Source organism: Protopterus annectens, chromosome 6.part1 (assembly GCF_019279795.1).
Source record: "Protopterus annectens isolate FY-2018-M chromosome 6.part1, PAN1.0, whole genome shotgun sequence".
Classification (NCBI taxonomy): Eukaryota; Metazoa; Chordata; order Ceratodontiformes; family Protopteridae; genus Protopterus; species Protopterus annectens.
Window position 1 is genome coordinate 281,748,738 of NC_056738.1, and position 21,966 is coordinate 281,770,703.

General features: G+C 36.2%; 1 protein-coding gene across 2 annotated transcripts in view; it reads right to left on the reverse strand.

Annotated features, from left to right (window-relative positions):
- Window positions 1-21,966, reverse strand: part of ERBB4 (erb-b2 receptor tyrosine kinase 4) — a 4,056,904-nt gene that overhangs the window by 1,140,305 nt on the left and 2,894,633 nt on the right. For both annotated transcript variants that reach the window (XM_044075709.1, XM_044075708.1), the window contains exon 14: window positions 9,806-9,899. In XM_044075709.1, coding sequence (XP_043931644.1) covers window positions 9,806-9,899 — 94 coding nt within the window. The remainder of the gene's footprint in view (window positions 1-9,805; window positions 9,900-21,966) is intronic.

A 21,966-nucleotide genomic window follows, 5' to 3' on the forward strand; every position in this document is an offset into this window, starting at 1 on the left:
GAAGAAATAGAAAACAAAAGTCTGTAAATACCTAATGGAGTATTAAATGCAATGAGCGGCAGTGTTTATTTATCCTTATCTTCTAGAATTCCTTATTTGCATTTGGTGTTTTACAATAGTAATAATTAAGTTCACCTGTTTGCTTCTCAGTCACACATAACCTTTCATGCCACACTGATTGCTGATCCATTCTACTCTAGAGCACTACTAGTATATTCCACAGGGCATGCATTATCACCAAGATTTTTCTGCATGGGAAATTCTCCCATTTTTCATAAGAATGCAGCATAGTCATGAAGGCATAGTAATATATTATGAATAATCATAGGACAATATTCTTTTTCTTTTCTATACTAGATAGAATTCATGAATAAATCAAACTGTAGAGCAGAAGCGTATATAACATGACATGGATTTGTCAAGCTTTCCATCATGTATAATACTATGAATAAATTATAAAACTTACTATAATATCATAACAGATACTAATAAAATACATTGCATCTAGAAGTAAAGGACATGAACTATAAATAAGCCTCTCAGTGCATATTCATCCTAAGTGCAGTAATTCAAACTTCCTTTCTTTGCCGTGTCCCTATACTCACCACATTAATTTATTCAGGTTTCCTTGCCACACTGTACTACAATATCCTGTCAATATCCATACTGATAAGTCAATAATTTGTACTGGTAATAATAACATTCTAAGTACAAGATGACAGTATATGCCATCCCAGTGTATATCAATCCTAAGATGAAAACAAATACAATTCTTCTTATGTATTGCAGTACCTTTACCCCACACATCCTTAAATAAATGCTAATTCCCCTTGTCTGTTGCAGTCTTGTTCTTAGAATCAACTAATCGGTTCAGAGTTCCAGCTCCCTGTTGCATTTTAATTACTGGCAAATCCAAAATGCTTTTGCTGCTGCTCTCATCAATGCAACACATCTCACAATCCATTCAAATTTAAAGAAGACTTCTATCTATTAAAGTACATCCTTCAGGTCATTCTGTTTACAAATGCATCATTCACTCTTCTCGCAGATGTATGCACAAGTTACAGCCTCAAGTACAATGTTGCAACCCACTACCACCATGCAGAGCAGGAGCAGACCCAAACAATAACTCATGATGACATAGTTAATGTCATGATAACATAGTTAATGCAGTACTTATGCTTTACTACTAGAGCAGTAACATTCAGTTTAAGTACTGCATGACCCCATGCTACTCTGATGGCACTGGTGCCCTAACACTCTTGGCCGGGTGAGATGGATGGAAACCTTATGTGCAGTGATTGGTTCCACAGGTCTGCATTTTAAGTTGCCCAGGCAGATTCACAAATCTGGAATCTATCTTCTACTTACAAGCAGGTGACAACTTCAAAACCTGTATGCTGCACAATAAACTGGATCAGTGGTTAAGGTTTCTGTCTCACAACTTCAAGATTCTGGGTTCAGTTAGGATTTCTGTTACTGTCATTGTTGGGTCTTCATGTTCCTGTTATGTTTGTGGATTTTTCTCTAGATGATATAATTTGTATATACATTTCAAAAACATACAGTATAGCTGGCTATGCTAGACTTTACATATGCATTATTTAGTATTTTATTTATGTTTTGGTCATGAGGATATCTGGACTGGCAAAGTTCATTTTCCACTGGAGAAAACAATATTGGTATACAATATATTAAGACAATAATGATACATTACCAATACATATTGCATTAATCACAAAAAGTGCTATAGTACATACATCAAAGAAAACATAGTTATGTGAACAGGAAGAACTTGCATTGTAAAACCCCTGCATTAATTAGCTTTAAAGGACTGAAATAAATGGTGCTGATGTACACATTTAACTTGTTTATTTAAGTTAGAAACTGCTTTTTGGTACCTTTTGTTAGATGATTAAATATAGGATATGCCCACTTGTTGTCATATTCTTCCTGGTCCCTCGCCAGTTTTCACGATTTGTGTTAATGTATATTCTTACAAATAGAGTCAACTTTTTTTCAAAAATGCTGTCATAATTTACTTTGCAAATGCTAAATAACAAATCTTTAATAATGATGTCATTTAAAAAGTTAATTTTCTTGTAACCATTTGTATATTCTTTTCTTCCTTGTACCTGATTAAGTCATAATTTAGGGACTGGTGGTATGATTGGCTAATCTAAATTGTCTTCAGTGCATAATGCACTGAAAAGTAACTGCTGATATTGCATTTTTACATTTGCAGTCAAAACTGAGTGCTGCAGTGTGTAGCGTATGTTACAAACTGCAGCAACAAGTAGCTGCTTTTTTAACTTAAAAAAGAATATATATGTATATATATATATATATATTTTTCTTTGCTTTCAAGATATGAGAAGGGCTTTTTTTTGGAAAAGTGCCAAACTGGGGACAGAATCAAATACAATGATAGCTATGTATAGACCTGCTTCTACTGACAGCAAATCTTCTGGAATCTTCCCCAGATGTCCTCTGTGAACCTATATGGGTTTTCTCTAGGTATTCTGATTTCTTCCTTCACTCCAAAGACTTGCTGTTAGGTGAAATGGTAATAGTTTAATTGACTATAGGTGTGCGTGTGGTGTGAGAGTGAATGCGTGTGGGTAATTTGATGTGCTGGCATCCCACCATGATGAGTTGTGTATCGTTTACCTGTTCTTTGCTGGTGTAGGTTCTAGCTCTCCCCACAACCATCATTAGGGTAAAGCAGTAATGCAGAATGGATGAATAAATTACGGCTCTCTTTGAAGGTTAGAAATATGAACTGATCTGCTTAGAAAAAGAGTGAAGTATGGCAGGTCTACAGCTAATGGGCTATGGGTTTACTGGCCTGAATGCAGATTCAGGTTTAGGTCATGAACGTTTAGAAGCCATAAATCTAAAACACTGAAATGCTCTTAATGTATTGAATCTCTACTACAAGTGGTTTAAGATATTATGCAGCGAATACTGTAGCCTGACTGGGTCCTTCTAGTCATTTTCATTATAATAAAGAGACACCAAGTTTGCTTACAGTTCTAAAAATGAACATACAAACTCTCAGAATATATGTGTGTGATATACACAAGACTATAACACAGATTCCAACAATGATTTCCTAGTGGGGGGATGCTAGACTTTCTGACATGACAATAACATTCTGAGCTGAACTGCCAGTTTCATCTTTAGTTTGGTTTGTCCCTCATCCTCAGAAATATTCCCACAGTCCTCTCATCAGATTCCTAGTTAAGAAGTAATTTAAATTCTGAAATTCTTACAGCTGCTGGGATTACAGAAATTTACATGACATGTTTTCGTATTCCACTATAGTCATTAAACCATAGAACCATATGTGACTTTAGTACAGCTAGAGCTGGATGTTTTAAAGCTCTGAGGACCTTTACGTTTTGGAAGAAACATATATTGTTCTACATCCATTTTTTCTGAGAGTTTGCATTTTCTTTTGTACCACAAATAAAGAATGAAATATATTTAGATATTTCTAACATCTAAATGGTATCTAAATCTATTAAATAATATCATGATTTTGGATAATTTGCAAACATGAGAAATCTGATCAAGCAAGCCTAAATAAATATATATTGTGTTAATGTGTGTGTGTGTGTGTGTGTGTGTGTGTGTGTGTGTGTGTGTGTGTGTGTGTGTGTGTGTGTGTGTGTGTGTGTGTGTGTGTGTATATCTATATCTATATATATACAGGCACCTGCCTCCGTTCAAAAAAACCTAGCAACCCCTGCTCCATATGATCTAGCAAACTCTTTCCCACCCCCTCCCTACCTTCCACTCCATTTACTTTTCTATACTTTCCTCCTTCCCCCTCCCCACATCTCCCCTCCCGCAAAAGAAGCAGAAGGCAGATTATTAAGCTCTCCATCTCTCTCCCTCTGCATATTTAGTTGCTTGTCTTACTGATGTTTACTACCTAACCCTTTCTCTTAACCCTTTTCAATAGGTCTACCTGCAGTCTACTTAAAATTTATTGGAGAAGTCTATCAATCTATACAAATTTCATAATAATTGTGTGTACCAGCAGCCTACTGAAAGGATTATAATTAGATAAACCAACTGCATTATCTATATCTCTGGATTTCTTGACTGCAAATGTTACTGCTGTAAATAAATACCAACTGTCTGTGTGTCAATAGCACCACCTGTAACTTATTGCAAGTTACACTGCCACATGTAAATGTAATTATCACTGTACTGTCATTTGTCTTTTTTTTTACTTTGTGGAGTTTCCTGACCCAGTCAGATGTTCCTGTCAAGAAATGTCAAATAAATAAATAAATATGTATCTATATTTATATATATATATATATATATATATATATATATATATATATATATATATATATATATATATATATACACATATATATATATATATATATATATATATATATATATATATATATATATATATATATATATATATATATATATATATATATATATATATATATATATATATATATACATACGGGTTTCCTTCAGTTCATTGAACGTACACTTCCCTGACACGCAGTTTACTGACACTTCAGATCACCGACATTTGCAAAGCCGACATTTCCCGCAAGGTAAGTAAACACCTGGCCATCCCAACGGAAGGAATTACCTGAAGAAAACTAAACCCACATCCCACTTATTAAATATACCAACTCTAAGAACACACTACCATAGGGGTAAGGGGCAAAACGTTGACTTTCCAGATGCCGGTGATCTGAAGTGTCGGTGAACTGTGTGTCGGGGAAGTGAACATTCGGTGAAATGAAGGTAACCCATATATATATATATATATATATATATATATATATATATATATATATATATATATATATATATATATATATATATATATATATATATATATATATATATATATATATATATATATACACACACATGTATAAAAAAACAATGTAACAAAACCAGGAATATGGTCACCAAGGCCAAACACTTAAATGTGTGGAACAGAAGAAACAAAAAAAGTACCAAGGCTGCCACAGATGGAACAGAAACAAACTTTATTATAACCAGATAAGCAATTTCAGGTGATAACTGCACCCTTCATCAGACCATTGTTTCAACTCAAACAGAAACACCATTTTAAAAATATAAAAGACCAGCCATAATGCTTAATCCATACACATCCACTAGGATCATTCATTCATAAAATACCAAGCATGTGCACCAATCAAAAGTTCTATGGAACATAACACCTTATGATGTATCCATTAACAGTGAGTACTTGAAGCAATCATAGGAATTTGTTGTGCCTCAGTGCATAATATCATTTAAAAGATTAAATGCCCAAGAATAAAACTAACTAAAAATGAAAACATCACTTCATCATGAGCTCATATAAAGTGCTTATGTGTCTAGCTATCTCAAGATGAGCACAAACTGTTGAAACATGACATTCAAGCTGTAAAAGCAAAACAGTCATAGTATCTTATGGTAAATCACTCATTTAGAAATAAAATATATTATCAGTAAAAATAAATTATGAGTAAACAATGAATAAGGGTCACTTGCAAAGTCCAAGAGTAACAACGTACTATAATATCATTCATCAAACAGTGAAGCAAAGCAGAAAAAACAACTATGAAGACTAAAGCATATCGCTCTAAGAATAACTAGGTCACAAAGGCAAAAACATATCATAACATCACAAAAAAACACTCGTAGTGTACATATACTTTTATGTTATCATGTAAAAAATAAAGGAAATCTATCATTGTAATCTTTTAAATTATCTTATGCACTCAGTTTATTTAGTGGGTGTGTATGGATTAAGCATTCTGATTGGCGTTTTAGATTTTTAAAATGGTATTTCTATTCCACGTTGGGAGTGTCCCTTCAGATGGTGCAGTGGTGCAGCGGTAGCATTGTCACCTCACAGCAAGAGGTTCTCTGGTTAATTCTTGGCTGGGGTGCCTTCTGTGTGGAGTCTGCATGTCCTCCATGCATTCATGTGGGTTTCCACCTGGTACTCTGGTTTCCTCATACGTTAGAAAGACATGCATCTGGAGCATTTCTCCCCGATCCTCCACAGAAAATTGGCTTTGTTCCAAGTCGGACTTTCCTAGTTAACAAATGTTAAATAAATAAATAATTTGCATTGTAACAATGATCTTATGAAGGGTGCAGTTATTGCCCAAAAGCGCTTATCTGTATATAATAAAGTTTTATTTCTGTTCCAGCTCTGGCTGCCTTGGTACTTTTTTGTTTCTTCTCTATATGTGCATGTATGTATATCTGGGTCTACTTTACTTACCCGAATGGGCACATCACCGACTTTCACTTCGCCAAGATGAAAGGACCAACAAACCAGAAGACCGACATCTGGAACACTGACTTTTCACTTGATTTAAGTAGCCACTTGGCCTTCCTGTTGAACTTTGCCCCTTACCCCCACAGTAGTGTGATCTCGGAGTTGGTAAATTTAGTTAGGGGGCTGTGGGGGAGTGAAGGCCCCCACATAGGGAGGTGTGGGGGGCAAAGCCCCCCCACATGGGTGGGTTTAATTTTGTTCGGTTGGGATAGCCAAGTCGTTACTTACCTTGAGTGGAAAGTCAGTGTTCTGGATGTCGGTCTTCTGGTTTGTCAGTCCTTTTTTCTCAGTGAAGTGCAAGTTGGTGATGTGGGCCATTTGGATAAAGTAGACCCTTACATATATATATATATATATATATATATATATATATATAAAATATATATATATATATATATATATATATATATATATATATATATATATATATATATATATATGAATAGTGGTGTAAACCTAGACTCCAGATGATTACCACTGTTGAAGTGATACTCTGACCCCATGTGTAAAAAAATGGGAAAAAAGGGGTGGGGATATAAATGTAGGATACATATACACACACACACACACACACACACACACACACACACACACACACACACACACACACACACACACACACACACACATAGACATGTATGTACATATATACATAAATATAGAAATATGTGTCTGGGTAATATAAATATATATATATATATATATATATATATAGAGAGAGAGAGAGAGAGAGAATTTTTTAAGTACACTAGTATCTAGAGTTACACAAAACATAATTTCACAGGTCCTTATTAATCATGCAGCCCAGGAGGCCATTGAGGAGCTTAGTCTAAATTCTAGATTGTCTCAAAGCACTGTCTGATTAAAAGAATTTCCTCAAGGTCATACAGTTGGCATATGAAGGCTGAAGAAATCAAACCCTATATCACAGGATTGACTCATTAGCTCACAGCCTCAGTCTTCTGAACAAGCTGCCTGACAGAACTACATGTGGACCAACAGTAAACACTTCTCATTATGCCAAAGCAGCAACCACTGCATATTCATCTGCACTGCAGAACCAGCAGCTGAAGGCAGTAAAAAAGAAATTCACAGTAAAGATAACATTCATCACAGCAGTAGACTTTGCCACAATCAAACTTTCTCAAATAAAACTCAAAGACTTATAGACTACATATTTGTTTTGGAGTATCTTTCGTGTCAACATCCGCAGATCCTCATAGAAAGGGCTTACATTCTCAGACAGAGGTCCAGTGATTCCATTTACAAATTATATCCACAGGAAGGAGGTGTTCCCTGTCCTAATATTTTCTCTTCATGTTCTACTGTATTTCTTTTTCAGGAAGACATCCAGGTTTCTTCACCAAGACTCCATCATCAGTTCTTCTTTATTGAAAGTACATCCTTATTCCAGGCAATATACCCCCCTCAATGAAACATCAACTTATGTGAATACATCATGTCAGAAAATCCTCAATTTATATATCATAAGTTAGGTGTCAATAACTTACTGGGGTTACTGGCTAATACTTCTTCACAGCCATGCTGACCCCACCATTTAGTGTTAGGATTAGGACCACTCTTTCCTCACTCCTACCCTAAACTTTACATTCATAATAACCTTCTCATTACACTGTAACTACACAAGACACACTTGGGCACACAAACATTCACATACACACATAATACCATATCTGTCCCCCAGCCTCATCCTGACCCTAGCCCTAATATATACAAACTCACACACAAGCATGCAACACCTATCCTTCATGCATCCCCGACCCTAACCCTAACTTACTTACACACGCACAAACTCTGTCACCCCTCCATCCCTACTTACCTGTCTCAATGTTACAAACCATCAACATTTCCACCACTCAGCTATCCGTACCATCAACATTAAACCACACCACTGCGTTTGTTGAACAAGTTGCATTTGACAAAATGCAGGGCACCCATACAGATATACACATCACCTATATATAGATCTACTTCAAAATCACGGGCATATGATTGATGGTCATTTATGTGAGATGAAAATAGCGAAAATAAAAAACACGAACAGCAAAATTTTCCTATGGTAAGTAAACACTTGGCCATACGTAAATGAAAGTCACACCAAAGTAAGTAAAACCTACTTAGGTGGGAAGGGCTATGCCCCCCATCCCCCCTAACTATATATACCAACTCCAGGATCACACTACAGTGGAGAAAAGGGCATGTAGGGCAAGTGTTTACTTAACTTGGGAAAATGTTGCTTTCAGGAATGACAAGTTTCACTATTTCTGTCTCACATAAATGAACATCAATCATATGGGCATTGGGATTTAGAAGTAGACCCATATATATATATATATATATATATATATATATATATATATATATATATATATATATATATATATATATATATATATATATATATATATATATATATATATATATATATATATATATATATATAGATATATACATATATATATATATATATATATATATATATATATATATATTTATATATATACGCACACACACACATACACATATATATATATATATATATATATATATATATATATATACATACATATATACATATATATATATATATATATATACATATATATATATATATATATATATATATATATATATATATATATATATATATATATATATATATATATATATGGTTCCCTATCAGAAGCCTGAAACACTATAAGCTTGAAAATCAAAATCCTGAAACCAAAAGCCTGAAAATTCAAAATCCGGAAAACCCAAAATCCTGAAACTCAAAATTCTGAAAACACAAAATGGACATACTGACGTCATTGTGGCTTTGCTATTGTTAGCCCTGTGGTGTTAGGTCATGCGTTGGGTTCAGGTGAGTGTGCGGTTGGTTTTATGTTAGGGTTACGGTTTAAGTGAGTTAGGGTTAGGGCACAGGTTAGGCATGTATGCAGTAGTGACAAATATTGGGGTTAGGCGGTTTAAGTGAGTTAGGGTTAGGGCGCGGGTCAGGTGAGTGTGCGATATTGACGGACCTTAGGGTTAGGGTTAGGGTCAGGGTCAGTTGGTAGATATTAGTGTCTTTATAGTGACATATTAGCATTATTTGTGTTTTCAGGATTTTGAGTTTCAGGATTTTGGGTTTTCGGGATTTTGAATTTTCAGGCTTTTGGTTTCAGGATTTTGATTTTCAAGCTTATAGTGTTTCAGGCTTCTGATACTGAACCATATATATATATATATATATATATATATATATATATATATATATATATATAAAATTATACATTATATTATATTTAATTGTAGTCTATATTTAGGTAAGGCCTAGTGTTTACAGAATTTAAACATTTATTTCTACTATCACTCTATTTAAATTAGAAGACAACTCAGAAATTGATGAAATGCAGAAAAAGTAGCCAGAAGAAACACTGTCCATCTTACCGGTCCAAAGCATGTCAATACATTGTCTTCCATCTTTTCACACTGAGGATCACATTCGATACAGAAAGAACCATTGGCAAATTCTCGGAATTCCCTAAATTAAAACGTAAAATAAAAATCAAGGAAAAAGAAACAAAATTGTCAAAATACTTCAGCGCACCAAATTTAATGAAAAAAAAAGAAAGAAACAGTAAAGCTTTATCGTAAAAGACATTTTCGATGTATTTCTTGTCTTATTCTTGGAGTTCTTTATTTTGGCTAATGTACCAATTTGATGACTTGGTTTTAGTTTTTAGTTAATCTACCCATGTAAATTGCCACTGATAATGTGGCACATCAAAGCTGCATTTTTCACATTTCACTGCTGTTTTCACTAATCACTGAACATGATTCAGGCAGTGGATGACTATAAAATTTAGAACAATTTCCTCCTATAGTCTTCCAAAGTCATAATTCCAAACAAGTCCTTTCACTGGATTCTCAAAAACATAACCTTACATTTTTTTGCAGAAACTCCTTACTACCTTTTATCTATCTGCTATGTAGGCTGCACCAGGATGTTACATGTTATTGTATAGCATCACACTGATCTTTACTCGCCACTCATTTCATGACATGACATACAACTATAGTAAACATAGGCTTTAATCACTAAAACAACTTCAAATGAATTTTTGCTCAAAAGAAGGAATGAATGTCCATTCAAAGGCTTTTATAAAGCTACCACTTTTGTGGGCAATAAGATAGTCTGACCCAAACTATCTATGTGCTTAAGTCATATCTGACATGGACTATGGAGATTTAGTGGGCATTTTCAACTTAGTAAGGCTTCTTTCCCATTTACGTACCACAGCATAGCAGGAAAATATAATATTTTAGGGGCAGGAGAGAAGTTTATTAAGATAATGATCCTACCTGAGACTATAACACACAGACTAGCAGAAAGAAGTGATGTGAGCCAAAAGTAGCACTTTATTTTATTTTTTTGCACTCTGTCCATTTATCTCTGATGTTTGCCCAAGTTAACTTTTGGATTTTGTATTCCTCCATCCATTCTTATTATCCACCAAGAGGTCCAGTGAAATTCTGATGTAATGCAGCAGATGGTTCTTTCTGTCCAGGAAGAGAGAGTGACCTTGCAATCCCTTTTCCCTAACAATGATGGACTCCTTCCATATTATCTTTCCAGGCATGGATATGCCAGAATCCTACATAATGGGTGCTTCCTCTCCAGGGAGAGAATGACCGTGCAGTATTCTAACACTAGAGACTGCCACTACTCCCTTTTTAACAAAGCTGAGAGCCGGTGAGCATGTATGATATGTGTGGCAGGGTCAGATACTTTTTTTATAATGCAGTGACAGGAAATCCTATACCTGTTTATCACAGGTGATGTCAAAGGCCACAACAACCTTGGTAACAGTTTAAGTCTCTCAGCCAACATGAGAATAGTGGACTGTCAGCAACTAGAAAAAGTAGCCCTTTCCTGAGATGGGCAAGCTGATGAATATGCATGCCAATCATCACACCCGTGACCTGCTCATCCATCGTCAGATCTGCTGATCAAAGTCAGGCAACCTAGGTCATTCCCAGGGTTTCATCCCTGTACGCCCCAAAGAGTGGTAATATTCGCACCTCTAAAACCCATGTCTCATCTCAGTGATGTTCAGCTGTTTTGTGACTGACAAACACAGTCTCTGTAACATACAGAAGGGATTCTGCAGGCACTCAGTTTAATATAATAAATGTAAACAATCATGACGGTTAGACAAAGGACTGCTATAAGACTAGAAGACAGTACTGGTAAGAGTTATTTTATTTTCAACATGCAGCAATAAAGGTCCATGTACTTACTCTGGAGTGTGAAAATTCTGTATTGGAAGAAGGAAACTAGGCAGGATGGTAGAGTATTAAAAGTAATAACATTTATGACTGGTATTACCGTTCCTTCATTGAAGGTTGTGCGTTAGGCTCGGCAAGCCAGTACATAAAAATCTACTGCCAATCATTAGCGGACGGGAGTTCCGCTGTGGCGACCCCTAACCGGGAAAAGCCGAAAGACACAATTACAATTAATTGGGAAACTAATCCCTTGTGCCGATGCAAGTGATTCATGACAAAAGGTAGCAGAATGCTGTGTTGTAACTGTACAGATAAGGATGTTATACTGTTCAGGTCAGCAGACTATATCACAAGAAGGGAATTAGCATGGAGGGCAATATGATAAGGTTTCTCATGAAGATAGCAAGAAAGTTGAAGGACTTTGAGTAATAAAAAAAAAAAATCATAAGACCAATATTCCCATGTGAATAGAACTATAGCCTAAGATGATACAAAAGAGATGAAGCCTTAATGGAATAGGGCTTGAAAGGATGTGCCTAGGAGACCAAGAGGTTACATAGTGCAGACCAAGTCCATCAGGTTTACTAATGATAAGAAGCAGTACATTCTTACAGAGCAGCTGAAGGGGGAACTTATTGTTGGTTGGACTGCTAAGGGAGGTGCCAGTACATGTTCAACAGTGGAATATAATAGGAGAGGGTATATGGGTAAGAGAAGGACAGCTGCCCAGGCACTACAGCGGAATGTTAATCAGGCAGTGTGGTAGTCTTTCTTCATTTATAGCTGAGTATGCTCTTAAAAAGGTATCATCTGTATTGAAAGTTCCCATTTTTGTGGTGAGTCATACTGTAAACATGAATGTGTACATCTGGCTATTTACTGCCTAGGCAGTAGCGAGAGAGTAATGGTTTGACAAATTCACTGACCTTTGCTAGGAAGCAAAATCTTCATAGAAAGAGCATTCATTTTTGTTTATTTCAGAGAAATACATTTATTCAGATAGCAGCAGCACTTATGAAATCATCTACAGCAGGCTCATTTTAATAGCCATGTTCAGTGCATACTGCTCTTGGGCATGTATGAGGTGTCAAGCAATTAGTCCTCAAAAGGAGCTGCTCTTTTAAGTTGCACTGCATGAGAATTAAGGGTATGAGCAAAGCACGTGGCATTGGATTAGAAGCACACTTTTAAAAATATCAGTTGGATACATCATTTTTAATTAAAATGCATTGTCTCTCAGGACCACAAATTAATTAAAATAAATTACTATTTATCACCTTATTGATGAATTATAAGCTGTTCTACAATATTTATGAAACATTAACTTGAAAAAAATGTCTCATTTTATTTTTTTTTTGTGTTTATCTCTAATTAAACATGAAGCAGCATTTGAAACATTTATGTCAACACAGATATTCACACAATCTACACAAAATAGGCAGTAATTCACAAAGAGAATGTACAAGGTACCCCCATCACAATGAAGAAAGGATGGTAGACATTGCTGTTTAGTAAAGTGACTCATACTGTAGTCTGCATTTTGAACTGATGGAGACATACAGGACTGTGAACCATGAATGCAAGGGGGAAATAGCAAAACATTTCCTGCAATTTGATAGTATTATTTTCGAAGGTGGGCTTTTACGATGGTTTCCACGTTTAGTGTTTGGCATTCGATGATTGGCCATTTGCTGAGGTTTTAATCTGATGCCCAAAAATCGACCTGAACCAGCTACGCTTATGCAAAGCTTCGACTTTGTGAATTGTGAATTATAAAATTCATTTTAAGACTTGGGCTTTCTTGAGTAGCATTGCTGTTTAAAGAGAATTGTGGTGAACACCTTTGTTGTTAATACATTATTAAAAGTAAGTACAGTTATTTCTTCAGATTCAGGTAATTGTTTAAAGTGTACATTTAGAACTACATTTTTGTTTGAGAAGTCTCCATATTAGCCACTAAAGGCATAGAGGACATAAAGGTGCAACATTTCAAGGCCATCTGTAGTGCTGAAAATTTAAAGCTGACCATTTCAAACTGTCTAATGCATGGGTACAACTATGAATAACAAATAAATTGTTCTCTATAGGGTCACTGCTGAGCATGCCATGAAGGGCACAGTTGTTCAAGCAGACACATTGTGGTGTGTTGTGGTATGGCATGATACAATATATTAAGGTACACTATGGCGCAGTAAAGTAAACTACAGATCCCCAATGACCTTATTTAAGCATAACTTAGACAACTGGATGGGAGAAGGTAGATTTACCCCAGGGTTGACACCTATGTCACCATTCAGGATTCTGTACCGCTCCCATATGTATGTAGATATATATATATATATATATATATATATATATATATATATATATATAGTGTAAATGTTTGTATGTGTATATCTGTGTGTGTATGTATATATGTGTATGCATGTGTATGCATATATATGTATGTATACTCTTACATGTATATTTGCTTGAATGTATATATGGAAAACGTAAACATTTATATACTCTTATTCAGTTGTGAAATATCTTGCAATGCTCTACCAGGTTCTTATCTACTCCCATTGTATATTCTGTACACTTGTATTTTCAAGCAAAAGAGGGAATATCCTCTTATTGTATAGCAATGGCTGTAAAGTCTACAGTCTGTATGCTACTACTCTGTAATGTACTTTTGTAAATGTTTCTTCTCTCTGTAAACTTATGGAGTTTTTCTCTGACGGACTCTGCTTAAAATGGACATTTGTTGTCCAGTTGGATTATCCTGGCAAACAAATGTTAAATAAATAATTAATGAATTCTAGTGGGTAACACTGAAGGAAGGAAGGTTGCTCAAGCCAACAAGAGGGTTAATGGATGTTAGCAGGAGATGACAAAAAGTATAAGGGACATCACTTATTTGTAGGAATGCCAAAGGATGGGCTGTTCACACAAGTTGCATTGCTTGATAGGCTGGGCATTTAGGCAAAGCTGGCCTTACTGTACTGGGGAATTAACCAGGTAATTATTTTCTTACTGTGTCCCCTTTATTTGCCTCAGTAGTTAAACCACTGAAAAAAGTTTCTGATATGAAAAGAGTTCAAGGAAAGGAGAATATGCTTTTGGACCTATCTGATAAAGAAAAACAAAATGGAGTCAAGCTCTCTGAATTTGCTGAGATACCAGATGCACATTTTCTCACTATACCAGTGGGTCTGGTTTGTAAAAAAAAATTAAAAAAAGGAGAGACAGAGAAAGTGAGATAGTGACAAGTAAGCTTTAGCTGGTTAATTGTTTATTAGTTCCTGAATGAGGCACAGTAAACAGCTATTTCCTATAGAGATCCACCGATATTTAGAATACAGATATAACATAAACATAACAACCATATGAAATCAATGTAATGTGAATGAGAAAAACAAATCAGGTGGAACATAATGTCTATTCATGTACATAATCAAGATGCCTCAGCAAAACACCTTCTCAGAGTTTTATAATGACCACAGAGCTACACAGCTACACAACACACACACACACACACACACACACACACACACACACACACACACACACACACACACACACACACACACACACACACACACACACACACACACACACACACACACCTTCAAATAATATTTACTAGATATTTCTTCACAATTTGCAAATTTCTTTCCCACGAATAAATAAAACTACTTAACTAACCCATTAAATTCACTTACAAATTTCCATTCCATTTATATTAAACTAATCCATATAAATCAACATTTAAGTCCCGTAGCAACAAAGTTCTATATCTTAAAATATACACTGCTTCTTGTTTAGTAAAAATAGATAAACATCTACACCATCACTACTTTTCAGCAACATAAAATCTACAAAATTCACGTGATTTATTTTACCTTCATGAAATTCATTAATATCGGACGCTTCCACACAATGACCAAACACTTATAGCTCCCCTCTGATACTCTTAAATCTTAGTTCAATTTTATCAATACATCCATGGCTTAACATGAATCCACAACTAATGGCAGACAGCAGATTGGCAGTATTGCAAAACTTCCAAGCAAAACCCAGATATATTCCATTCATTTCCTTCCAGAAGGAAACTATACGTAGTAAGATTGTACTTCTTAAGATATTCAAAATTGTAACCTGTTTGAAGTAAATAACTGATATAAATTAATAGCTTTTGTAACAGAATAAAAACATTTGTAGATAAAATAACAACCAGCTGTGACATAGATTTGAAAATGTGTCAGCTTTACAGAATAATTTGACTTTTTCAGAAACCCTACTCTAAGGGGAAACAGTGAGTGCCTGGACAGCTTTCGTTTTTATGACCCACCAAGACATTTCCTTCTTTTCTAACTCTTCTTCCACAATAAACTCTTGATAGAGTCACTATTAACGACTGATTGACATAAGCTCCCGAATACAACTTTCAGACACATCCATATTTACTTACTTACTGATAATTTAGCCCCCTCTGGTCATCTGCTTCTTTGCTGTCAAGAACTTCAAGAATAATAATGTTTTAATTGAATGCCCTGGATGCATTCTGTCGGCTGACAAAAAATGTACGTGCCACAATTTCCACCGTAGTACATACACTGAACACCATACTTCCTTTCTCTCCTATCATAACGTTTAAAACATAAAAGATTAGTATTCTTATCGATTATAAAGGATAAATCTTCATCATTCGGTAAAGAGACAGAAAGCTCTTACACATTTTCTGTGTTACAGTTACAGATAAAAAGAAGGTCATCAATGCAGCAACCATAATAAACTGCAGTCTGGAAATCTGGTGAAGCATAGACATACTTTTCAAAGTTCCCTATAAATATAGAGTTACGTAATTAGGTGTGAGTTGCACTGACATTATTATCGCCATCTGCAGCAAATAAACCTTCTTGTCAAGTTCAAAGTAATTATAGTTTAAACGAAAATTATAACAGATTCAAAGCAAACCTAATCAGAGGACTTTACTCCAGAAATTGCCCACCTTCAATAATGTTTAAGGGGTAAATAATATATGCAGATAGAGGGGCTTGATGTCTGCTGATGTCATTTTAACCAAATAATGGAAAGACTGCTTTGGGACAAATGCTGTTTATTCTAGTATGTGTTTTTTGAACATATAACATATTGCATCAACATTACATATACAAATATGCATGTTCTTTAAGTGATAACATTACAAGGAAGCACTTTCATGCATCTAGGGGGATTTAAATCTTCGTGTACTACAGGAATGGCAAAAAATAAGGATCTTCTGGGTTTTTTATCTATAATCTTTCATTCAACTTGTGAATTCAGGAAGCTCAATTTCCTGTTATGTTGCAAAAGACCATATTCTGCTGTAAGTGAATGGGACATTAATATAAAGAGAACTTCATGATAATTTGGTACATATATGGATATGTAGTGCTCAATTTTAAATTAATATACTGTCCCATATTCTGCCTCATGTACAGTTGAATTGTTGCTTCACTGACTCAAACTGCTGTATAAACTGCTGATGTTCCAGTGTTAAGTTAGATGCACAAATTTATGTGTCCATGAAAATGCCTTAGCTGTTCTAAGAAAAATAGGGTACAAAGGGCTGCCTCTTTGGAAACAAATGCACTCAAGGTGACCAACTTGATACCCAAGGGGTTTACTAGCACCTCCAGGGATGCCATTGTTGCAATGCACACATTACTTTTAGAGCTACAGTAGAGCATAGTGTTCTCTTATGAAGGATCTTAAGCAGACAAAAAATTCATTTGGAGAATATTCAATGGTTCCTCATGAAGATGATGGAAGGGCTCAGACAAAATAAAAAAAAAAATGACATGACTACATCTTGAGGCGGGAATTATGCTTGGACAATGATAGACGCTATCCATTTTTTAAATTTTGTCTGAAAAGTATTGATTTGATGGACAATATGCATACAATAGCAATAAACATTAACACACTTGTAACAGCTGAAAATGCAAATGCAACAGAAAATTCTGATCAGGTTACTGATCATAACCAGCTTGCTGTATGTTTGAGAAATGGATGACAAGAAACATACCTTAAAAGCAGAGCAAATAAAGCTCATGAAGTAAATCTTAGCTCATAACAAATGTGTTCTGGTACACTACTCGTTATAGGGAAAATACTGTAGGAGTTCAAAGTGGTTAAAACTTTGCAAGGTGTTAACTTACTGTTGCATAATAAATAACATAGTGGTCAGAAGCAGAGTGCACTAGTTGAGGGATAACTGCTTTCGAAGCTGTTAGTTGTCTCACTTTGCCTTTGTGTGTGGCAGCACAGATTTCAGAAGCTATTGTTTTCATTTCCGTTTGCGGTTGCATGATGAATCTGTGTCTCCTGTATGGTGATACTGCTACATAACGAGTCTGAAAGGTGTATCACATAAAGGATTATGACTGTGTCTCCAAATCATAACCAACTTATCATATGTTTGAGACATGGTTGCCTAGAAAATGACCTTGAGATCAATGCTTGAGAGATGAATATTGGCATCATTGTCAAAACCACATAGAGCCTTCATTTTAACTTGAATCCCATTCTTTTTCATTGCTGCCAAAATGCCAATTTGTGCAGATTTACATATGTTTTTTACTTGCTGTACGTTTGATTAATTCCCTAATTAGCTTCCACTCTTCTAGGCAGAATAATGCAAATGGCATTGCCAGTCTACCTTTACTGCTGTTATTAACATTTCGGATCCATTAATAACACACTAGATCTGTTTACCTGTATCTTTCCTTTCTGCTTCTATTATATTTTCACATAATTTAGAACTTTCTCTTACTGGGTGTGAAATCTTGCTCCCACTGTTTTTTCACAGTAAAAGACAAAAACTGTGTGTGTCTGTATGTATACATGTTCTTTCTAGCTTTGTGACGTATGCTTTTTCAGAAATCACTTTTGCATGTTTATTTGTATGCGTTCTGCAAATTGTCTGAAGGGAGCTATTGTACTGATGTGTTTTTCAGTTTGTTTTTCCACAATGCAGTTTTTGCCCCCACAATAGTACCACAATATAAAATGTAGGCTACTTGCTGTGAAGTAGATTACTTTATAAGCTCTCCAAACCCAGAGGAGTGACTGGTTTTCCCCAGGACCAACGAGTAAAAATAAGAGGAAAAGCCTCTTTGTTCGAAGTACTCTACTGTTGTATTCAAAACCAAACATTGTATCTGATGAAGTATACAGTTGAAAGATCTCATTACTTTGAATGCACTGGACAACTTAAAGCTCAAAGAAGCATTGCTTCATGTTTTCATTGCTTGATTTTGTGTGTACATTCTACGCTGGTTAGTTGTCTGTTTCTTTGAGCTCGGCACTTGTTCAGAACTCTTTGTAAGCACTAAATAAGTTACAAATTACTTACAGCACTCCACTTTCCTCACTTGTCTAAATGAAAACAGTTTTTAGTACTTAGACATACTGGATAGGTGCTTATTTATTAAGGATCAACTCCCGGTATTTTATCTTGTCTACCTGATGAATATGAGCATCTTGGGGCAATGCAGCAATTGCCTCATGTACACAGACAACCCTCTCCTCCTCCTAACACCCAACAATACAACCTGTGAGAGTAGCACTTGTATAGGCAAACTGGAAGTAAAGCTCTCTTCACCCAAGAGGGAACTTCTTGCTGTGAGGTGACTATGCTATCTGCAACTTGTTTCAATAGCCTTTACCTTCCTCATTTCTGAGGCTGGATATGTTGTCAAGTATTACAGTAGAGTCTATTATTCAGATGTCAGTTATCCAAAGTTTTTGGGTAGGAAAATCATAGTCTGAATATGTAAACATTAAACGTATTCACTTGTTTTTTTGTTTTTTTTGTTTTTGAGCTTGTAGCACACTCTTGTGTGAAGATTTGGTTTCCCCTGCACCCTAGTGGCAGGAGTGTGCAGTTAGAACTTGTCTGTTCAAAGACTGCTGGAACGGGCTCCGTTTTTAACTTTTTATTGGTTAATTTGTTTAAATCAGTTTGCTCATTTGCTACTGTTTGTTTAAAAAAAAAAAAAAAAAAAACTATGCATCACCGCTTAGCTAGGGTTCAACTATTCCTGTTGCCGTAAAGTCTGCTTCTCAAATTTTCCCTTACAACTAGCCAGTTTTTTTGGTTGGTGTTTCGTGGTTAGCCAGTTTAGTTTTAGCACTCAAATCTGTTTCTTTGAGCTCGGCACTTGTTCAGAACTCATTGTAAGCACTAAATAAGTTACAAATTACTTACAGCACTCCACTTTCCTCACTTGTCTAAATGAAAACAGTTTTTAGTACTTAGACGTACTGGATAGGTGCTTATTTATTAAGGATCAGCTCCCGGTATTTTATCTTGTCTACCTGATGAATCTGAGCATCTTGGGGCAATGCAGCAATTGCCTCATGTACACAGACAACCCTCTCCTCCTCCTAACACCCAACAATACAACCTGTGAGAGTAGCACTTGTATAGCCAAACTGGAAGCAAAGCTCTCTTCACCCAAGACTGGACTAGACAGTCAAGAGGAGAAAAACACTTGCACCACACATCACATAGTCCCTCAAAACCTGCACCACCAAAACAGACGCAGGCTCTCAAGAATCGGCTTAAGCAACAGAGACCTCCAAAGCAGAAATGCATGCAACCTCCACCCCCCCCAACACAATGCAAATGACAGTCCACAAACTCAGTGTGCCACTTAACCACAGCCCATAAGTCATAACGTACCAAACACTCTAGTCATAGGTGACTCTGTAGTCAGGCACACTAATGTTCCACTCACCAGGCTAAACAAGGAGAAAGTTCCTGTCAGCTGCCTGTCAGGTGCCAGGAACCACCACATAACGCACGCACTCAGGTCACTCCTCAAGTACAAATATGACACTGTCATTGTCCATGTTGGTGTGAATGACCTGAGACGTACCTCCCTGGACTACATGAAAAGAGACATGGAGCTCTCTGATCTTGTAGCCCAGGCAGGTATGACCCTAGCCCTGAGTAACATCCTGCCATCGCCCAGAATGATACCACAGTACAAGGACAAAATGATTGACTTCAGCAATTGGCTAAGTTTCTGGTGTCATTCTAAGGGGATCCAGTATCTGTCTACCTGGGATGACATGATCGATTTTTAGGCAAGGTTCAAATGACAAATTCACCACCGTAACAGGTGCAAGCAAAATCTGAATGTAATGCTACTCATTGCTAAAAGTCTAAACTTCAAAATGCATTCACTCGAGGCACTCATTAAAATGGAGAATATAGACATCTGTGCAGTGACAGAGACCTGCTTCAAGGCTCCAGAGAGCACCCCTGCATTACCAGGCTATAATTCATACCACACCTTTCGGCCACCTAACCTGAACCGAAACACTAAAGGTGGAGGTGTGTCCATATTTATTAAGGATATCCACACCTCCAGGCTAGTTGCTCAGCATAATGCATCTGAGGTTATCCAAGTGCAACTAACTCTGGACAAGATTGCAATCCAAATTGTAACTTTGCTACAGATCCCCCACCATGAATCAGGATTCCCACTCCTCATTTCTTGATACCCTGGAAAATATTAGGGTACAACCCAACAACCTAATAATGGGCAATTTTCAACTACCTCACCATTAACTGGGAAAACTACGTGTGTACCAACTTTTTTTGCTCAACGTTTTCTGAAATTCATAAATTCCAATGCCTTGGATCAACTTATCCACACCCCCACCAGGGGCAGCAGTATCCTAGACCTGGTCATTACCAACATGGGCGTTTAGTGTTCCACACCAGAGGTCAATTCCTCGTTGGTCAGATCCGACCACAAGCTAATCAGCCTAGACATCCCCATCCTGCCCCCACCCCTTCTTAGGGAAACCGCCATAAACAATTTCTCCAAAGGCCACTTCACACTTAAGACTGAAGTGGCAATCTTCACGACACCCATACAGACGGACAGTAGAGGTACGACTGCTAAATCCTACACAAATGCACTTTATAAGCACTTACATGAGTGCATGGATCATGCTATCCCTAACAGAACCAAGATGCTATCCTCCAAAAAAAAAAAAAAGCCAGTCTGGTGGCCCCCTGCCATAAACTCTACAACAGAAGAAAGAAACTGTTGCAAAAAAAAGTAAAATCCCATGACTGGAAGAACTCCCTGGTCAGCCTCAGTAAGAAGCTGAGATCCCTCATAAAATCTCCAAAGCTAGTTATGAAAACAAAATCGCCACTGATTCTAAAGACAACCACAAAGCATTCTATAGCTGTCAAGAATCTCAATGGCAACACAGATGTGCTCTGAGTTGCAGCACAATGGCACTAGATATACAGAACCAACTGATAT